Raw genomic sequence first — 21,117 nt, 5'->3', positions numbered from 1 at the left:
CAAATGCTAAAAGCACTATTTCACTCAAAACAGATAAAACTGTAATGCTCAGGCTACAAACAATTCCCTATTTTACTAAGGCACCATTGACACTGAAACCATCTCCAAGACATGAAAGTTGTGGACTTATAGAACTGGAAATGAAGGACTTCTTCATCAGAGGTTGATGAGGAGCTTTCAATATCACTGGTGTGGGATTCCTGTGTTTTTCAAGCTGGGAAATTATCACCTATATTTATGCACAGGAACAACAGTAAATGAGTCGCCTCCCTTGTATTTTTAAATAAAAGCAAGGCAGATTGGTCATGAAAATAACACTTGAGTTTAAAAGGGATAAACTAGAATAACTTAAAACTGCCAAATAAAGGTATGACTCAACATGGACATTATTTAAAGTTGAGAACATATATGGCTACAAACTTACCATTTTAAATACTTTGGCAGGAACTGCACTAGTTTGAGTAGCTTCCAGATATTCTGTCCAGGAAAATTTTTCTGGATCAGGATAACCTGAAAAATACATATAAATATCTAAAGGTTACTCATTGATATTTTGATTCCCTTATACTATAAGACATTTGATAATAATTATACCTACTGTTATTTGAATGCTCACAATTTAGCCTCTATGCTAAGAACATCACATGTATTACCTAACTTAAGCCTATGAGAACCTCTGGAGAAGGCTTTTTGACTCACTAAGGTACAAGAGCATTCATTTAGTGGTTCATTCATTCACTCAACAAGGATAAGCAGGTTGGCCAAGATCAAATGGTGATATGAGTACTTGGCAGAGCCAGCTCACACCCCGATAGCCTCCTCACAAATTTGAAAATAACTCACAATCAGAGTCTGATGTCAAACCATGAACTTAAAATAGAATCTCTCCAATAATGATGCATCTATTAGGTTTTGTAATTATAATTTCCCAGGTTTGCTATTATTACTTTGATTTGAAAATATATATTGGTAAAACATGGTATAAAGCACTCTATGTTTTTAAAAATTTCCATCTAATTGGGTTTTTTGTTTCTCTATGTCAGTGTTCAGCAAACTGCGGCTCATGAGCCACATGCGGCTCGCGAGCCGTGGTTTGCCGCTCTGTTGACTAATGAGTTTGCCGACCACTGCTCTGTGTTTGTGTAATTACATTTGCCAGAGGACTGTCAAACTTGTGTGGGTTTTTTTTTTTTTTTTCCTTAAAGAAATAAGTACTGAGATTTATTCATCAGCTCTATTATTTTCTTTTGTCTCTTCTAATTATCTCATTTGCTGCTTTTATTTTTTCGCTTTCCTTCCTCTTATTTCCCTTAGGTTTGTTTTATACTTGTCTTGCCATATTGAATTGTAAAATAATTTTTCTTTTTTTAAAATAATAAGAACATTGAAGACTATGAACTAGTCACCATTGTCCTTGAATATAGCTTTAGACCTCTAGACAAACTTTCACAAAATCTTTATTTTTCTTTTACCTTCTGAAAACTAATTATATTTACAACAGGATGTCATATTTGTTACTTGGTCAGCACTCAGGTCTGAAAGCACATGGAGAACTCTTTGATCTACAGTATGGACTATCATTATCTCAGGCACTTGTCAAAGAGCTCATTTTGTAACTGATTATTTTAAAGTAAGGCCGAAATGAATATTCAGAAGGAAACAGAGTCCCTTCTATGTCTAGTGAAATCACCAAAAAATAACCAACCTGTGCTACATGGCTGAGCTCTGAGCAGAAAAGCCCATGGTACCTATACTACCTAATATAACCCAACATTTGGTAACTGGCAGGCATTTGCATTGGGGGGATTCTCTTTCTCTCTTTCTCAATAGCCAACATTATAGAAAAACACACTGGTTATTTTGCTTCTAATTTTCTCTCAATTTCACTAACTACATAACATTTTACTGAGTACTTGATCCTCATGTTGTCCTTTTTGCTCTTTGTTATTTCCTCAACTCCTAGCTGTGCCTCACACTTAGCGGGCACTTACTAATAACTGTTCAATTAATTAACTAGTAATTTATAATTTTCTTTGAATTCCTACATTGCTTATGTCAATAGAATTTATAGGAAATAGCACAATGCCATTTAACATGTAGTAATTATTTGTGTTCCTAAAAAACCTTAATGGTTAATGTTATAATTAAATAAAATAGTTATACTATAAATTTTGCTAATGTAATTTTAGCTTTGCAAGATAATTATGAAGTAAAGTTAAATTGTCAAAACATTAAATCACTAAAATATTTCTGTGTGCTCATCAAACATCTAGAATGTTTGATAAGCAAGTCCAGCCAATTCATGATTCTAGAAACCAATTGCAGTTATTACTACAAAATATGTTTCATTAGTCCCCAAAATATTAATTATTATAGCTTTATTCTGTGAAAATAAACTTACATTTCACACTCATTCACAAGTCTGATTGGTAGACTTACAATTTAAAAATGTAGAAATAAGTATATACCTCTGTTCCCTTCTAAATTTCACAGAAAAATCAATACAGGCATTTTTAAGAAATTGTTTTTCAATAGAGAAAATGCTGAATTGTGACACAACACATCATGGAATATTATATAGCCTTTATAAAGAAAGAATTGGAACTATACTAAGTGAGTTAAAAGAGATGTGTTATAAGACATACTTGAGCAAGAAAAAATGAGATAGAAAAATATGTATATAATATAATCCCATTTTTATAGCAAAAACAGATTTTAAAAGGACATGGACATATGGATATATGAATGTGTATGTGTGCATGTACATGCAATTTTATAGGAATTAGCAAAATATATATAGCATAGAATGTCTAATGGTTCAAATGTTTTCCTTTTTCTCTTGGGAAAAGAGCTGAGCTACATACACTTCCTGGACTGTCATTCCATGAAATGCGTAGAGTAGAAATGATGCAATAAGCCACTTCAAGTTTGGCCCCTAAAGCCCTCTCCTGTGCCAACGACAGTTCTTTCGCAGCCTCAGACTTCATTGAAAGATTCACAAGGACCTGAAAGAGACTCAGTCCCAGAATAATTGCATAGAGCAGAACTAACCCTTATCGACCATGATTGCCCTACTACAGGAGCAAGAAATTGATTCTTAATGTGTTCAGGCACTAAAATTTTGGAGCAATTTGATATGCTTATTAGCTCATGGTAATTAATATTTGAAAGAATTCACCAGGTCCAAGGATTTTATTTGTTAGAAGATTTTTGATTACTAATTCAATTTGTATATATAAAGTATTTTATTTGAAATATTTTTAAAAAGAAATGTGATTTATTATATACTTTTATATACTAGGACTTGTGGATAAAATGTAAGCAAAATAAACACAGTCCATGTAACACTATAGTCATAGAAAATTTTGCCTATAATTTGAGAAATCTGGTATTCTTTTATTTTAATGTTAATTTTTTTACTTTTAAACTTTTTAATGTTGTTAGAAGAAATAAACTTTATGGAGGGTAATATGAAAATATTTATCAAATGCTTAAATTTTTTTCTATACTCTCTAATCCAATAATTCCACTTACACCCACAAAGAAATAGCAAATATATGTAACCATTTCTTTAAAATGATGTCTTCCAACATTATTTAAAAAGTGAAAAAATGTTAATGTTAAATACAAAGAAAAACCCTGAATAAACTGTGTTGTCTTCATAATATAAAGAAGTACGCAGTCATTGGTAGCTAGGTTCACAAGGACTATTTAAAGAAAATTATATTTTCAAGTAAAATGGGGGAAAGGGCTATCAAAGCAGTATGAACACTAAGATAACAATTCTAATTTTTAAACATAAAGTTAAGTAAAGAGACAAAAATATTGAAAAATAAATGAGAATAATAATGGTAAACTCTAATGGTAGGATTAATATTTTATTATTCATTATAACATTACATATTTCACACATTTCCTACAGTTTTATAATAACAAAAATACACAATTTCTATTTTAAAGAAGTTTAATTATAAGATGTGCACTGCTTCATTTCATTGGTGATTATGTATAAGAATTCAATGGTAAAACAAAATTTAATTCACAAAGAGTAGAATTTAGTTGATTGAACACTTTATAGCAAAAGAGAACGCTATCCTTTTACAGTGTGACTATAAAATGTGTTGGGAATTCATTCTGTGTGAGATGCCTTGGGGAAACAGTGATATGATTTGCAATCAAGTTAAACAAGAGAACGAATAATGATATCTTATGCTGCAGCGGCAGGATCACTCACTGATGGAATCACAATAATATCCTATGGGGACTATGGTAGTAGGATGTCTACCTGAGGCACAGACACATAACATAAAACAATATTGCACATTGTATCAAATGGCTATAAAAACTCTCTCACAGTTAGCAAAATATGCAAGTTTAATTTGTTTTCTCACTTTGAGTGGCTTTTTGTTATCACATTAAAATGCATTTACTGTAGAACATTATATTTACAAGAAAAGAGTCTTATAAGGTCAAGAACCAAATTTATTTCCCTAGCCCGTCAACTTGCAGAGCCTTCCAGACCACAAGAAATTCTGATTAAAGAGCTTATTCATGTCTTCTTATTCAGTCACTTGCCAAATCAAGTAAGCAGCAATTCCAAGTAGTTTACCTCTTCTTAGCCCCATTCCCACAGCCCTGATGAAGGCCTATACTCCTATTTTCACATATCATGAATCTCTCTAATGGTCTCTTACTCACCTTTCTCATCTGGCCTACTGCTGCCAGATAAATGCTCCCTAACCATGGTTACAAGAGATTTCACTATCCCTCCTCATTCTCACTTTTAAAGATCTTTCATAAAATCCCCTTCCTACTAATTCCTTATCAATGCTCCAAAACAAAAGTGAAACCCATTTTGGTTTTGTGTATAGGTACTGTCATCTTGCTATTGTATATACTGTCCCTTCTACCTAATATCCTCTTCCACCCCATATCTCAGTTAAAATTTTGCAGATCCTTCAAAGACTACTGCAAACACCACTTCCAATACCAAGATGTCCACATATGAAGTTGAAATTTATTATCTCCCTATCCTGTGTTCCCAGCCCTCTACTAAAAGTTTCCTTCCATCACAGGCAGAAACAGGACTTAAAGTGGCATGATGAGGAGGAAATGGCAAAGAGTTCCTGAAGTCGACTAACAGGGCCTGCTTCTAAGTCCCCAACACACCACATGAGATGTCTGGGCCAGCTACCTGATCTCTCTGGACCGCAGTTTTTCAACTAGAAAATTGAAATAATTGACAAAACGTCACAAAGTTGCCTAAAAACAGTTAAAGGTGTGAAGTCATATAGGTCACTTAAGAAAAATGAAGTACAAAACAAAAGTTCAAAATATACTAAATATGATGGCTACAAACAAAAGCACAAACAAGTGTTAGGAAGAATATAGAGAAAATGGAACCCTCACAACTGCTGTTGGGAATGTAAAATGGGGCACTTCTTGTGGTAGAGTCTAAAATACTGCTCCTAAGTTTCTACCCTAGAGAACTGAAAACATATTCATGCAAACACATGTACACAAAGGTTCCCTTTGTAACTTCAGTTAAAATTCCAGTAGATTGATTCTGAAGGAGCAGAAGCCCCTGCCATATTTTTTAGTCCTTTCTAGAAATCAATTCCATATATATAAAGAACCAGGGGCCATCACAACCGGACGGACGACCGAACAGGCAGGCTGCATGGGGTGACCAGGCCGGCAGGGGGGGCAGTGAGGGACGACCAAAACGACCAAACAACCAGTCACCATGAGGTGCATGGAGCACCTCTTGAGTCCTCCCCAATGGCCACAGGCTCTGATCGCAGCAAGGCTGGCTGCCGGAGGGCAGGCAGCGGCGGGTGTGAGGCTGTGAAGGGCCCAGGCTCAGGCAGCCGTGGGCGGCTGTTAAGGCCCAGGCTCAGGCAGCTGTGGGTGGCTGTGCATGGGTAGGGGCCAGCTGGTTTGCCCTGAAGGGTGTCCCGGATCAGGGTGGGGGTTCGCTTGGGGTGTGGGGCAGCCTGGGTGAGGGGCCTGTGGTGGTTTGCAGGCCGGCCACGCCCCCCGGAGACCCAAGCAGAGGCCCTGGTATCTGGGATTTATTTATCTTCTACAATTGAAACTTTGTAGCCTGGAGTGGAGCCAAGCCTTCTGCTCACTCCGTGGAGGCAGCCATTTCTGTTAGGATTTATGTATCTTCTATAATTGAAACTTTGTAGCCTTAAGCGGAGGCCAAAGCAGTCCAGGGCTGCAGAAGCTTGGCTTCCTCCATCGCCGGGGGCAACCCTAGCCTCCTGCTCTCTCCAGCTCTGTGGCTGCCGCCATTTCTGTTGGAATTTATTTATCTTCTATAATTGAAACTTTGAAGCATTGAGTGGAGGCCTGGTCTGGCAAGGGCAGGCAGAAATACTGGCTTCCTCCATTGCCAGGGAAACCCAAGCCTCCCTCCTGCTCTCTGTGGCTGCAGCCATCTTGGTTGGGTTTATTTGCCTATTCCCTCCTGATTGGCTGGTGGGCGTGGCTGGTGGGTGTAGCGGAGGTACAGTCAATTAGCATATTACTCTTTTATTAGATAGGCTATCACCCCTATAAATTTAATTTAAAAATGGTGGACTTGACACAGCAAATCTCTAAAGAATGTTTCTTAATATTCCTGTAATGAGAAAAAATATAATAACTAGAGAGTCCTTACTTCAGTATTTAGCTGTCATTAAGTTGGCTTGGTAAAGGAGTCTGGCAAGACACTGTTAATTGTCACTTCTTAGATTTCTAGATTTTTTATATTCAACTCCAAAGCTATGTATATTTAATAATCTAAGGTTCAATTAATGAATTAACATAAGTTATGAGATAAAGTATGTAGCTAGAAATAGCTTGTTTTAAATGTCGATCTATAAGAATAGCATTCATTTCGCTGGATTAAAAAATTTAGCAACTTTTTTAATGTCTAATTCGCCTTTATAAAACAGTCTATTTTCATTATGGGGAAGAATGTGCAGATTTTAGACTTCTGGGTTACTTGGTGGTCAACAGAACCTTGCACAGTATTTTCATCATACACCTTTTATTTAAATGTAGTTTATATAAATGAAAACATTAATGACCATTGCCACTCACACAGAATGACTTAACAGAACACCCAGCATGTCCACTCACCTTGGGGTGCTATCAGAGTTCTTCCATTCTCTTGACACCAACCAACAGGCTGGACATAAGGACTATTTATATCACACCTGCAAAAATAGGATTCATTTAGATCCCATCTTATTCAAGGCCAGACAAATAATCCAAGAGTAATGAACATTCTGGGTACTGAGAGAGATCATGGAAAATATTACTTCATAGCTAAAACATTAGTTTATAGCTAAAGAGAATTAGAAGTAATTTTAGTACTATATTTTGTAAGCTGAGTGACCAAACTTCCCTTTTACATAACCTTCTTGAAATTTAAAAATATAAAATAAAAAGTATTTGACTAAGACATGAACTGCCAGTAACATCCCCAAAGAGTCAACATTTTAATAAACCTCTTCTACCACTTCTTGCTAGCACCAAGGAAAAATAGTAATAGGCCAGTCCAAACGTATGGACAGCCCAATCAGACTCCACATGACTACACATTTCTTTTGTCTCCTTTTCAAAGAATTCAGACTACACCCCCTAAGACACAGACAACAATTGATCTTTATTCTGATTCTTAGTTCAAGGAAGGAATCAGGGAATGACAGCCTGAGGCAGGGACTTGCTGGTTATTCAGGACATACTATGAAGAAATGCAACCAAAAGTATTTTGCCATCCCCTCTTCCATACGTCAGGTTTTTGCCTGGAAAACCCTTCTAACTCATGCAATGTTAGTTTAATGGCACTGTAGCATTTTCTCTGGTCCCACAGGCTTTCAAATAATTCATTCCATCCTCCCTGAATCTTCCCTTTGAAAAATATGACAGGGCGAGTTCAACATTTTCCAGGAAAAAAATACTGCAAGTTCTTATCTTCCTCTTCACGAAAATGTTTCCCTTGCAAACTAGACAAAATACAGCGAAGTGCCCTGAACTGGTCATATTATTTTGGATGGGGCCTCATTAGGCAACCTCTCATAGAATGAAGGAAATGTTTCTCAGGCTCAAATTCAACAATTTGTGTGGTAGTGAATTCCTGTTGTTCATAACTTCAATAACAGTAAGAACAGCGACAATACTGGAATGAAAAGAAATTCTTAACACAAAACACAAACACACAAAAATAAAACACACAATGGTGTCTCACCAGTAGTCGTAACTATCATCCCAATTGTCAAAATGCACTAGCAAGCGATCTTCAACAATATCTGCTATGGTTGCCACACACACCAGTGAAGGGTTCTTCCTGTCGACAGCCTCCAGCTTCATTCCCACCTGAAATTCTTTAGGCATTGGCCCGTTCTAACACAGCACCAGAAAGAAGAGGCACAAAAAGAAACAGGACATCGAGCAGGACAGAGCATGATCAAAACTTCTATGATGCTTAGCATCAGAAAAGTCTACAGGGTCTCAACACTTACTCTCCTAAACAAAGCCAGCAAATGCCAGTAAAAATAACCCAACAAACCGTTAGGAAGTTTATATTCAAAACAAAGATCAAAAGATTAGCTTTTACATTGTGCTGTTCCTTTCTTTGTCCAGGTAGGCTTATTTCCCTTTTCAGGGTCATTTTCTTTCATCTTCAATTCTTACAGTAATTTGTATGAATTTTAAAATATGATATTTACTGAATATAGTAGTATCAAATAATTTCCTCAGCTCCCAGAGGCTTTTGAATAGTTTCCAAATACCACTCTTTAGCACCAAAATTATTTACTTTGATCAGATCTGAAATTAGTGGCTTTTTCAATATTTAAGGAACACATGTAGTAACCCACAAATAAAATAATAGTTGAAATATCCAAATACTCTTTATTATCAGCACATATTTTTAGTATTAAAAAATACTAAAGACTATGATTTACAAAATATTAAAATAACAAAACCCCACTTTCATAAAACTATAATTAGACCTACTATATCTGGGAACTAGAAGAGGGTTTTCCTACTTCTTGAGTTTTGTTTTCCTTAAGCACATTACATTTTTCAAAGCAATTTCACATTTCTTTTCTTGATACATTCTATGAACCATATAGAGAAACTGCATAACACTGATCTCAAGATCAGGACACTGAAACTTGGAAACGCTGGGTAGGTGCCTACACAGGGACACAGCCCACAGGTGGCAAGACTCTAAGCTTCCCACCCCTTTCCCTGATGTGTGGCTTCACTGCTGGGCCCATGGGCTCGGAGAAGGTAGGGATGCGACTTATCCCCATTCTCTCCTTAAGACTTGGTAGGTTGCTAGGGACACAGATGGTATGAGTATACTCTACTCAAATTCTCATACACTCCTTGAATCTGTATAAAATGTCACCCTCATTGTCATTACACATAAATCCAACTAGGATGGGTACATTCAATGTCTACCTGGGGCATTTACTGGTCTCAAAACACCAAAACTAACTTTAAATGACTAACTCACAAAAAGCACAGAAAAAACAACACATTTCTCAAAGGCATTTTAAATTTTAGAAGGCTTTAAATATAAAGTTTTCAACTCTCTCCATCTAATCAAAGTATTTAATTATATTTTTAAAGGGGATAAAAATACATGCCTATAAGAAACTGACATATTAAGTAAAAAGGTCAACAGGAAGCTAAGAATTCTTTAAAAATTAAAGTACAACAGAATATATAGTGGATATTTAAAAATTTAAGCTCAAAGAAAAATCTAATTTATACTGAGGGAGAAAATACTTACAGAACTTCTGTTTCTGAATAATTTCTTGGGAGCATTTTGGAATTTGCAGACCTTCAAATAATTCATCCAAACAAATTTATCTTTTCTATAACCTAAAAAAAGTATGGATTATTCAAGATACCCACAAATGTAACCATGTGCATACTAAATATATAATTCTTATTCAGTCTTCTTCCAGAAATTAAATGTCCTTTAGCAGAACACAAAATACTTAAATTAAAATTTCTAGGTTCTTTCAATATTGTTGTCTTTTGTTTGTCATTTCTACAACTTTCTTTTTAAATTTAAATTCTTTATTGTTTAAAGTATTGCATATGTCTCCTTTTTCCCCCATTGACCTCTCCTGGGCCATGCCCGCATCCCCCTGGCGGGTAAGAGATTTACCAATGTTTTTTCATGTATAAACTTCAAAACTGTTGAGTGTGATTTCCCATCTAAAATTTTTTTAAATTCATTAAGATATGGAATTGGTACCCTGGTTGCTTGGTGGATGTCTCATATCCCATTAGGACTTTCCAAAATGGGCAAAGGAAGGAGACAAAAGTTCCTGAGTTCGTCATTACTCCAGAAGAAGCCAGGTCATCGAGGCCACCAGATGTCCTGGTGGTGCAATAATCCAGGTGCCAGGCACTTGGTGTAAATTACAGAAATACCTTCACAATCCAAAGACCATCCAGCTTTCTGATCCATAGCTTTGTAGGTTTCCCCTAAAAAAAAATGCATCCTCTTCCCATCCATGTGCCCTAAAGTGGTTGACAGGGTGCTGGCCCAAAGAAAACGGGTTCTAGATCAGTATTATACTTAGAATAAAAGTCAAACTCCTTGCACAGCCTTCAAGGCCAGGCTGCATCTCCATTTCTCCTGGTTTCTCGCCTTTGCTGCTCTGTTCTAGCCACATTCATCTCCTTGTCATTCCTCAAGCACACTGGCCCCAGGACATTTACTCTTGCTTCTGCTTCCAACAAGTGCCCTTATCCAGGCAGCCACATTGCTTTCCCTCTCCTTTCACCCATGTATCTGTCAGATGCCACCTTCTCAGGCGTTTCCTCATCACACTAAGTCAGAGTATCCCTGTGATGCTCTCTGACCTCCCACCCCTTCGCTGCCTAACACTGAATCTTTGTCTTTGTTTATATTATTCTTCCCCTCTAGAATGAAAACCCCATGAAGGCAAAGACTGTTTATCTTATGCAGTGCTATATCCCCAGTGCCTGCACAGAGTAAGGCCTCCATTAATACCTACCAAAAGAATGAGTCTGCGGCCTGATACCAGCTTCCACGAAATCCAGCAATCTTAAGGGATTCTGCCATTAGTCTCAGGGACAGATCCCAGAAGAAACCCTGAGTTGGTTACTAAGAATAAAATGACTATATACTAACTCCAGAAGTTTCCAGGGTCATAAAATCATCTCATATCAAAGAAGGCCCCTTTTACAGAAATTTGCATGCAACCAAATGAGCCCATTGGCATCTCAACTGGTCAAATCCTCACCTCACCAGCACATAACAAATAAAAATGGCTTCAGTCACATTTGCCAGTCTTTGTCTTTTGGTATAAAACAAGAAAATCAGGTTGTTGGCCCAAAAAAAACAGGTTCAATAAATATTTTTGGATCAGTGAAATATTGTCTCTTTCATATTTCCCTGTTTCCTGTGATTTCTGTTGGAAACTGTCAGTGAATCAAGTTTCTCACTGAACAATATCATTGACTGAGATTTCATTTTTTTAGATATTTCATTTTAATCACAATTTAAGCATTAGTTTCTTCCTTCCTCATAAGGTTTAATAAAATTTATGTAAAATAAAATGCTATCATAATATTTTAATTCTGTTACCTAGTTGCTTTATCAGAATATCTGACTCAAGCAGTTATTGATGCTTTTTTTTTTTTAAAAAAAAAAGACATTTATTTCTAAGAATCATATCCTTACAGAATTACTCCTTTTTGATGACCAAACTTTCATTTTGGAAACCAAATCACACCAGGCTCTCATCATTCTTTCATGAAATGTTGTTAAAATAAAGCTGAAATAACCACTCACTCTCTTTCCATCCTTGCTTACCTTTAGGGATATGCAATTCATGTTTGGTCTTTCCACACCACCCTATTGGATGAATGTCAGGGGAACCAGCATTGGTCCAAAAATCATAGAAGCTTAAATAACCATCAAAATGAAGCCTTAGACGGTAACCACACACCTGCAAAATGGAATGTTTGCAGTCATTCATTGTGTCATGTATTTGAAGTATACAAAACATTAACAAAATATTCATATATACTTTCATTGCTATCAACATATGTGAACCAATCCTTCCATCTAAATGTGTTTGTATTATAGAACAAATTTATAGACAAACATCTAAATAAGACAAAATGCTGACAAAATACAGTCTTTCAAGTACCTAGAATTTTTTTCTGCAAAAAAATTCTCAATCTAGGAAAATGAGGTCAATTTGCACGTCTATTCATCAATGAGTTTATTTATTAACTCAATACCTGTCAAATATTCCTTTCAGAAACCCCATCTCCTACTTTCTGGCTTGGAGTCATATCCCAAGACAGAGTAAGCTACAGTACAAAGCAAAAGCCAAAGGGATGTGGCCTTATTAAAACTCTAACATATAAATCCAGCATACTCAATAAAGGAAATAATAAAACAGTCTGAGAAATACATTCTCTAGACATGCTGTATAAGTTTAATAGTTAAAATTAATTAGTAAATTAAGTGAACAGTGTTTTCTATGTTTGATGCTATTAAAAATATACAGCTCTTTTATCAACTTAGTAATATAAAATGTTTAGTAAATATGACATTTTATAAGCCATTTACTTTCATCAATGGCTCTTTATATAATTTTCACAAAATGCATATATTTATGGGAAATACATAATTCATATGCATGAATATTTTCATATGCATTTCTCATTAGTTTAGCTAAAACTTTAATAATTTTGTCTCCTTTAATAGACGAAAGCAACACTGTGGGATTCACTGATTATTATCAACCTCAGGTGAAAACTATTTACCAATTAAATCAAGAGTACCTGCTAAGGATGAAGAACTTACTAAAAAACTAATCTTCAGAGGGAAAAATCATTAAGAAACATATTTCACCCATCATTGACTAAAATAAAACCATAATGTACTGGAACTTGTTTAGAACAGAAAGTACCCAATTCATTATTCTCTAGAAAATTCTCTTCTGTCACTTCACTGTGCATTTAGCTCAAGACGGTAACACCATCTCTTACCTCAGCTACAGAAAGCACACAAAATACAGATGGATGTCGGGGGTCAATGCCTTCTAATCTCATTCCAACCTGAAAACCATTTTCATATTCTGGAAAGGATTGGTCCTGTGAGATTTCATGATATAACATTAGCCACTGAAATACATTCACAATTTGATATTAAAACACTTGGTGTGGCTATACATACAATCAAGAACTTACTGTACTATCTGGAAGCTCAGTACTAGAGCTAAAGATACAAAGATGCTCTTACATACTTGACCCTGAAGGACAGTTTGATCATAGTTATGTGCTTTGAAATAATTCATCTACAAAGCTTATGCCCTGTGAATTACCCATTTATTCCTTTTGCTCAGTTTTCATTAATGATTTGAATGAGCTCTTCCTGTACTCTGGAAATAATCCTTTGTTGATTATAATATAACCTATTCCCAGTCTGTGACTTGGCTCTTCACTTTGTTTATGATGACTTTGTTGTGGAGAATTTTTTAAAATTTTAATGTAGTAAAATATATCAATTATTTCCTATACCGTTTATACATTTAGCCTATGAAATACCCAGAAACCCTGAACTGACACAGATATCCTCCTAGTGTTCTTTTAAAATTTTGTTCTTCATATTTAAATCTACAATGCAACTGGAATTGACTTTTTCTATGGTGTGAGGTAGGGGTCTATATTTTCATATGGAAAACAAAGTATTGAACAAAAATATTTTGAATAGTCCACTGATGTGCAAAATTATCTCTGTGATACATATTGTTGGGTCTCTTTTTGGCCTTTTTATTCTGTTCTCTGGCTTATCTGTTTATAATGAGTCTTTCTATCTGGAAAGCAATCTTCATCATATTGAGTTTTATAATTCAGCAACTTGCTCCCCTCCACTTAATCCTATCATTTATCTGGCCAAGATGTTGGTTTAAATTTTCACATAGACTAAAAAAATGCTGTGTCATGCTTATTTCTGTGTACCTTTTAATGCTTATCGCTATTGTAAATGAAATCTAATTCATAATAGACTTTCTAATTTGTTCCCATTCATTATTATTTAGTTTAACACTGGTCTTATTTCCCACAGCCTTGCTGAATTACTATTCGTTTTGAGCAGACAGTTTCAAGCAGATTCAACATTACTAGTAAATTTATTCTTAATTGCAAATAAACTTATAAGTATACTAATGGAAAATGATTATTAAAATCTAGTTCAAAAAACTGCTTTCTAACCACTAATGGCATTACTATTTATTACTGCTTAACACATGAATGCATATTTTTAAAGTAAAATTTATTCTTTTGAAGAACTCTTTGCATTTGGAAATGTCAAACTTAGAGTTGCAAGAACAGTAAAGAGAATATTTATAGCTTTTGCCAAGGTTTATTAGCATTCCACCTCATTTGCTTTACCATTTCCATTTGCTCCCTTGCTCTCGTGTCTTTGTGTATACAGAAATAGATATGCATATACATACACATATGATTTTTTCTGAGTCATTTGAGTGCCCTTTACCCCTAAATACTATATATTTTCCCCTAAGAGCAGTATACTAGTATTCTCCCTATGAATAAAAACATTCTTTTACATAAAATAGCTAATTTATCAGCCTCTGTAAATGTAATATTTACATATCACTTTTAACTAATCTTCTATTCATATTCAACTTTTTCTGATCTATCCAACAATGAACTTTATATCATGTTTCTCCATCCAGAATAAGATTCAGTGTAGGGTCAGATATTAAATTTAGTTGGCATGTCTGTTTAGTCTTCCTTAATCTGGAACATTCTCCATAGCATTTCTTTATCTTTTATAACATTGACATTTTTAAAGAACATAGTCTTTCCCCTCCTTCATTTTATTAAAATAGAAAGTTTCTCATTTTGGATTTGTCTGATGTTTCCTTCTGATTAGATTCAGGTATACATTCTTTTGCCAGTATACTACATGGGTGATGATGTTTGTGTCATTCTCAGGATATCACATCTGCAGCCACATGATGATCATGTGTCTCCTCATTGGTGATATTAATTTTGATCACACAACTACAGTGTTGTCCAGTTCCTTCACTCTACAATCACATGCAGATCACACACACATAAACATGCACACATATATGTAAATCTATGTACACATATGTATTTTTAGAAAAACAGATTCATCTAATTCCAATTCATCCCCAAAGGGCTTGCTCTGCCTTTTTATATCCATATTTGTATTTCCCCTCTAACAAGGTCAACACACTTACTCCTATGCTAAATCCTATAGTATATCTATTATAGTTTCAGAATTGTTCTGCCCACACTACTACAATAAATAAACCTACAAAAAGAGTTCAGTATTTGTTTGTAATTTTTCCTCTCTGCGCTTTTACAAATAACAAATGAGGTTTATTCTTTTTCTTTATTTCTTCAATGCAGTTGTGATATTCATTTGAAATAAAAAGGAGTTCATTTGTTTCAATTTGCTTTCAGTTCATAATAAATTATTTTTACATTTTAATATGCAGAATATTAACATGCTTCTAAAACTTAAAACTATAGAAAAAGGCACTCAAAAAGTGTCTCTCCCTCCCATATCCTATCCACTCCATTCCACCTCTTGTGCATAACCAGTCTTGATGATTTCCTGGGTTTCTGCTAGTAAAAATAAACAGCTAATTTTTTCTTCATTTTCTCTTCTGTCCTATAAACGATAGCATACTATAAATGCTGTTTTCTTCCGAATGTCCCGAAACCACTCTATGTCAGGCCACAACTGTTGTCCACTTTCTTTTTTTTAAAGCTGCATTGTACTCCACTGAGGGTGGGTACCAAGTTTATTTGCCCTTCTTCTATACTTGGATGTATGCATTTTCATAGGGAGATGAAATTGTTTTAAAATATTTATGAATTGGCTTGTAAAATGTCGTTAAAAACTTTCTTACATTCACAGATTATTTTAGAAGCTTCCAAGAAAAAAACTTAAAAGATGACAAAACCCAAAAATGAAATGGCAAGAATGAATGATTTCTCAGGAACATTTTATTTCTACAAAAATAAATGTCATGTGTGTGTTTAACTCTCCCAGCCTTCTTCTCACATCTACTATGTTTTCCAGCAGATTGTATTTAACAAGTTTTGTGTGACTACCTCCTGTCACTGCTTTGAATTTCTCAGTTAACTTCAAGAGCACCACACAAATATGTATACATACACACAACACTGATAAGACAGCAAAAGGGAAGGAGAAACCTCAAGGGGAGTATATTAATAATGTTGAAGGAAAATTTAAGAAGCTGTAGAAATTGAGAGAACATTTTCATATTCTGACAAAACTGATGCAAAAGTATTATATTAGCAGACTATACCTTCTCATTACATATGAATGATAAATTCAAAACACTGGCAACAATTCATAGCCGGGAGTTAGAATGATCAACTTTAGCCTTGTCAGCCTTTCCAAATGGTTTCTCAATTGAGCATTTGGGACCCTTAAATAATGTTGCAAGGAACATTATATGGCTAGGACAGAGCATTCTTTTGGGGTTTCAAATAAAAAAGAAAACATTCATTTTTAACAATCTGAAAGGCAACATTTAGTGAGAAATATCACTGCCTTCATCCATCTCTTTTGTGTTGAATGGTTTATTCATAGGCAATTTAATGTGTGTTTTTTTTCCTTTCTTAAAGCTTATATTTTATAAAGATAATTGAGAGTTGTACTTATAAAATTATATTTTATGATGAAAGGAAACTGAAGTCACACACTTAACACACAAAAATAAGCTTAATAAATTCAGTCATAAAAAACCATAAGGTTTATAGACCTGAATAAAACTTTTAAGATAAAGGAACTCTAGCCCAGAGAGGTCAAGAGACTTTCTAAAGGTTGCACAACCAGTTTAGCAGCAGAATATATCTAAGGACCCAAGTCTTCCTAAAACCTGACCACCCTTTGTTCCACATAAGGAGGCAGATATGGTTATAAAACAGGCAAAATAAAACGTGGCTCCAGGGCATGGAAGGCCAAAGGACATTGCCAAGGAAGCGCCATGTGCTCTCAGGTACAGAAGTTAAGGTGTTCTATTTTGCCTTGTTTCCCCCCTCTCCCAAGAATAGTTGCAAAATAATGCTTTCTAGTATGAAATGGATAAATTTGTCACCAAAATTCCATACTTCAGAGCAAAAGCAGGTACAAATTATATACTATTATTTAAAAACTAGAGGCCCGGTGCACAAAATTCATGCACGGGGCAGGGGGTGTCCCTCAGCCCAGCCTGCACCCTCTCCAATCTGGGACCCCTCGAGGGATGTCCGACTGCCCGTTTTGGCCCGACCAGGATTGGGCCTAAACGGACAGTCAGACATCCCTCTCACAATCCAGGACTGCTGGCTCCCAACCGCTCACCTGCCTGCCTGCCTGATTGCCACAAACTGCTTCTGCCTGCCAGCCTGACCACCCCCTAACCACTCCTCTGCCAGCCTGATTGACGCCTAACTGCCCTCCCCTGCCGGCCTGGTTGCCCCCAACTCCCCCCCTGCAGGCTTGGTCACCCCCAACTGCCTTCCCCTGCAGGCCTGGTCACCCCTAACTACCCTCCTTTGCTGGCCTGATTGCCCCCAGCTGCCCTCCTCTGCAGGCCTGGTTCCCCATAACTTCCCTCACCTGCAGGCCTGGTTGCCCCCAACTGCCCTCCCCTGCAGGCCTGGTCACCCTAACTGCCCTCCCCTGCAGGCCTGATCACCCCCAACTGCCCTCCCTTGCAGAACTGGTCCCTCCCAACTGCCCTCCCCTGCTGGCCTGATCGCCCACAACTGCCCTCCCCTGCCGGCCACATGGGGGCAGCCATCTTTGACCACATGGGGGTGGCCATCTTGTGTGTTGGAGTGACAATCAATTTGCATATTACTCTTTTATTAGATAGGATGAGTCAGAGCATTAGAAAAAGATATAAAAGCAAAGCACCATGCCAAGAGAAAAACAGAAAGGCTATTGACAAAATTCCTTTATGAAATACAATGCATAGGGGCACTCAATATCACATGTGTGTGCCAGCAGACCTTTGGTCCATGGGCGGACAAAGTCAGAAATGTAGAGCATGAACAGCTCTTTGACACTTGATTGATAGATATGGGAAATTCTGGACATTTTACTCTGTTTATCATTGAACACCCCATTATAAGAACAGAGAGACTATACTTGAAATGATTATTTTTGAGCCATTACAGAGACCCCAGAAGTTTTGGTGGCCATCATCACTAGCAAAGCATTAGTTAGATTTGTGTGTTACAGAAGAGTGTCAACATGCTCAGGGGAAGACTCTATCTGAATGCCCATAGGCATTCAATTTTATAACAGGCAAGAGTTGGCAGTCAACAATATTTTCCTAAGTTTCATTCAATATTGAAATAAATGAAAAACTGGGCATGCAATGGGATCACAGCCACTGAGGCACATATTTTAGCGTGCTATGCAAAAATTGGGCAAGGCTGGGCCCCTGGTTTCCAAACCTTCATGTGATGGCTGTCAAAGGGACAGATGCTCAGATGGATTTTATATGCAGACCAGAGGCCTGATGCATGAAAATCGTGCAAGAGTAGGCCTTCCTTCCTTTGGCTGCTGGCACTGGCTTCCCTCTGGCACTGAGGACCCGGGCTTCCTTCCAGCTGTCAATAGGCACCCAGGACCCAGGCTTCCCTCACAGCCCTGGCTTTGTCTGGAAGGTGGTCGCAAAGGACGTCTGATCTAATTAGTATATTATGTTTTTATTATTTTAGATGTTAAAAACAAAATTTCTTATAACACCAAAAACAATCGCCATGAATTCAGTGGCCTTCATAAATGGTTTATTTCAGAAACATCTTTTGAATTTCAAGTGGTCTCAATGTATACCTCAAAGGCTGAAAAGTCACAATTTTAAACGTGAAAAGAGAGATATAAGGAAGTCTTATAAACAAACTGTGAAAGAAACAGCTTGAGCATAGAGAATTTAACTCTTCGTCAACTTGATAATTTTTTTACTCAATGTAAAAAATTCAATCATGTTATTGGTAGCATAAACTAATTCAATTACTGTGGAAAGGAACATGCAGAAACTTTTCCTGAAACAAATACAACCCAAGAGAAAGTTAGGGATGCATTTGCAGCTTTCTCTAAAGTAGACAGAATTAGCCTACCCAGTTTTGAGGGTGATTTTCTTCTTGACTGGGCATTTGACGAAACAAAAGGAATCACAGTTTATGTTTGATCTGAATGATCAAACAAGGACAATCCAGCTCTATCTGAAGAACCACCAAACATTTACTTTCCTATTTGCCAACCTATAGTTGATATAATTTTCTCCATAAACAGAAATGAAGAATAAGGAATGAGAAGTAATGGTTATGGAGCCTGAGCTATCCTTTATAAAGATGCCCTTTATCCACCAAGCATTTATGAAGCACTTAAATCTGGGCCAGATCCTGTTCTAAGCACTTAATAAGTATCAACTTACTAAATCAGTATAAAACTCTATGAAATAGGTGTTATGTGCATTATACAGATGATAAAACTAGGGCACAAGAGGTTATATAATGTGTCTGAAACCACAATGTGTCTGGCTTTAGCATATAGCTTCTTAGTCACTGTGGTAGATCATTATGAAAGGTTAAGGGCAACACTCTCCCACACACTTACTAAAGACTTCTAAATTTTAAGCTTTTATTCTATAATTAAAACTTAGAATGTGTAAGAAAAATAAGCTAGTCAGAGAAAGATAATTATCACATGATCTCACTCATATGTGGCATCTAATGAACAAACTGATGAACAAAATAGATCCAGAGATATAGAAGCATGGAATAGACTCACAAAGTTCAGAGGGAAGGGATGGGAGTTAGGGAGACAGATTAACTGGGGAATTTATATGCATATATGCATAGCATATGGACACAGAAATAGTGTGATGAAGGGAGGGGCAGGTGCTGGATAGAGAGGGTCAATGGGAAAAAAGGGGGGGCATCTATAATACTTTGAACAATAAAGAAAAAATTTTAAAACAACTTAGAGTTTTTAAAATATAGGTCTGAATATTGGTGGCCTCTGACCATAAATGATCCCCACATGCCAAAGTTTGAAAACAGTACTACAGAGAGCTCCAACCCCCATATATTGGAATTTATTATAAAATGAAGGTGGCATTGTAAATCAGAAGAGTAAAGATAAATGGCATCAGGACATATGGCTATCCACTTGGAGAGAAAAATTGAATACTATTTCTATTGCAATGGCATATATAAAAAAATTTTAGATGGAGAGCAAATAGACACAATACAATGGAATACAATGCAGCTATTAAAAAGCAAGACACAGACCTGGATCGCTCAGGTGGCATCATAGCCATGGTATACTGATAAATATAAATATAAAGCGAATGTTAGTCCAGCAAAACACAACTATTTATCTGAACATTACTCACATATCTATACAACAACATTTATACAGATCTGGAAATATACACATCAAATTATTTTGAGTAGTTCAGCTAGAAAAGGGAACCTGCAGAGAGAAAGTTTTTTATTTTTATACTCTTCTGTCTGATTAAAAATTTGTAATGGCATTGTATCTTATATAATAAAAGCCTAATATGCAAATTGACCATCACTCCAACACACAAGATGACTGCCCCCATGTGTTCAAAGATGTCTTCCCCCATGTGGACACAAGACTGCGGCCACAAGATGGCCAGCAGGGGAGGGCAGTTGGGAGGAACCAGGCCTGCAAGGGAGGGCAGTTGGGGGTGATCAGGCCTGCAGGAGAGGGCAGTTAGGGGCGACCAGCCCGGTAGGGGAGGGCAATTAAGGGTGACCAGGCTGGCAAGGGAGGGCAGTTATGGGTGACCAGGCCAGCAGGGGAGGGCAGATGAGGGCAACCAGGCCTGCAGGGGAGGACAGTTGGGGGCAACCAGGCCGGCAGGGGTGGGCAGTTAGGCGTGACCAGGTCAGCAGGGGAGGGCAGTTAAGCGTCAATCAGGCTGGCAGGGAAGTGGTTAGGGGGTATCAGGCTGGCAGGCAGAAGCAGTTAGGGGCAATCAGGAAGGCAGGCAGGCG

The 21,117-nt window shown here is 36.7% G+C and overlaps 1 protein-coding gene across 1 annotated transcript in view; it reads right to left on the bottom strand.

The window, feature by feature from the left end:
- Nucleotides 1–21,117, bottom strand: part of L3MBTL4 (L3MBTL histone methyl-lysine binding protein 4) — a gene marked incomplete at its 5' end in the record, with an annotated part of 276,294 nt that overhangs the window by 203,541 nt on the left and 51,636 nt on the right. Inside the window, 6 exons of the mRNA XM_080684810.1 lie at nt 425–510; nt 7,132–7,208; nt 8,243–8,397; nt 9,800–9,891; nt 11,864–11,999; nt 13,054–13,158. Of these exons, the coding sequence (XP_080540936.1) occupies nt 425–510; nt 7,132–7,208; nt 8,243–8,397; nt 9,800–9,891; nt 11,864–11,999; nt 13,054–13,158 (651 nt within the window). The remainder of the gene's footprint in view (nt 1–424; nt 511–7,131; nt 7,209–8,242; nt 8,398–9,799; nt 9,892–11,863; nt 12,000–13,053; nt 13,159–21,117) is intronic.

The sequence above is a fragment of the Plecotus auritus genome (assembly GCF_963455305.1).
Source record: "Plecotus auritus genome assembly, chromosome: 8".
NCBI lineage: Eukaryota > Metazoa > Chordata > Mammalia > Chiroptera > Vespertilionidae > Plecotus > Plecotus auritus.
Note: the sequence above shows the minus strand (reverse complement) of the source record. Positions and strands in the feature narration are given on the sequence as shown.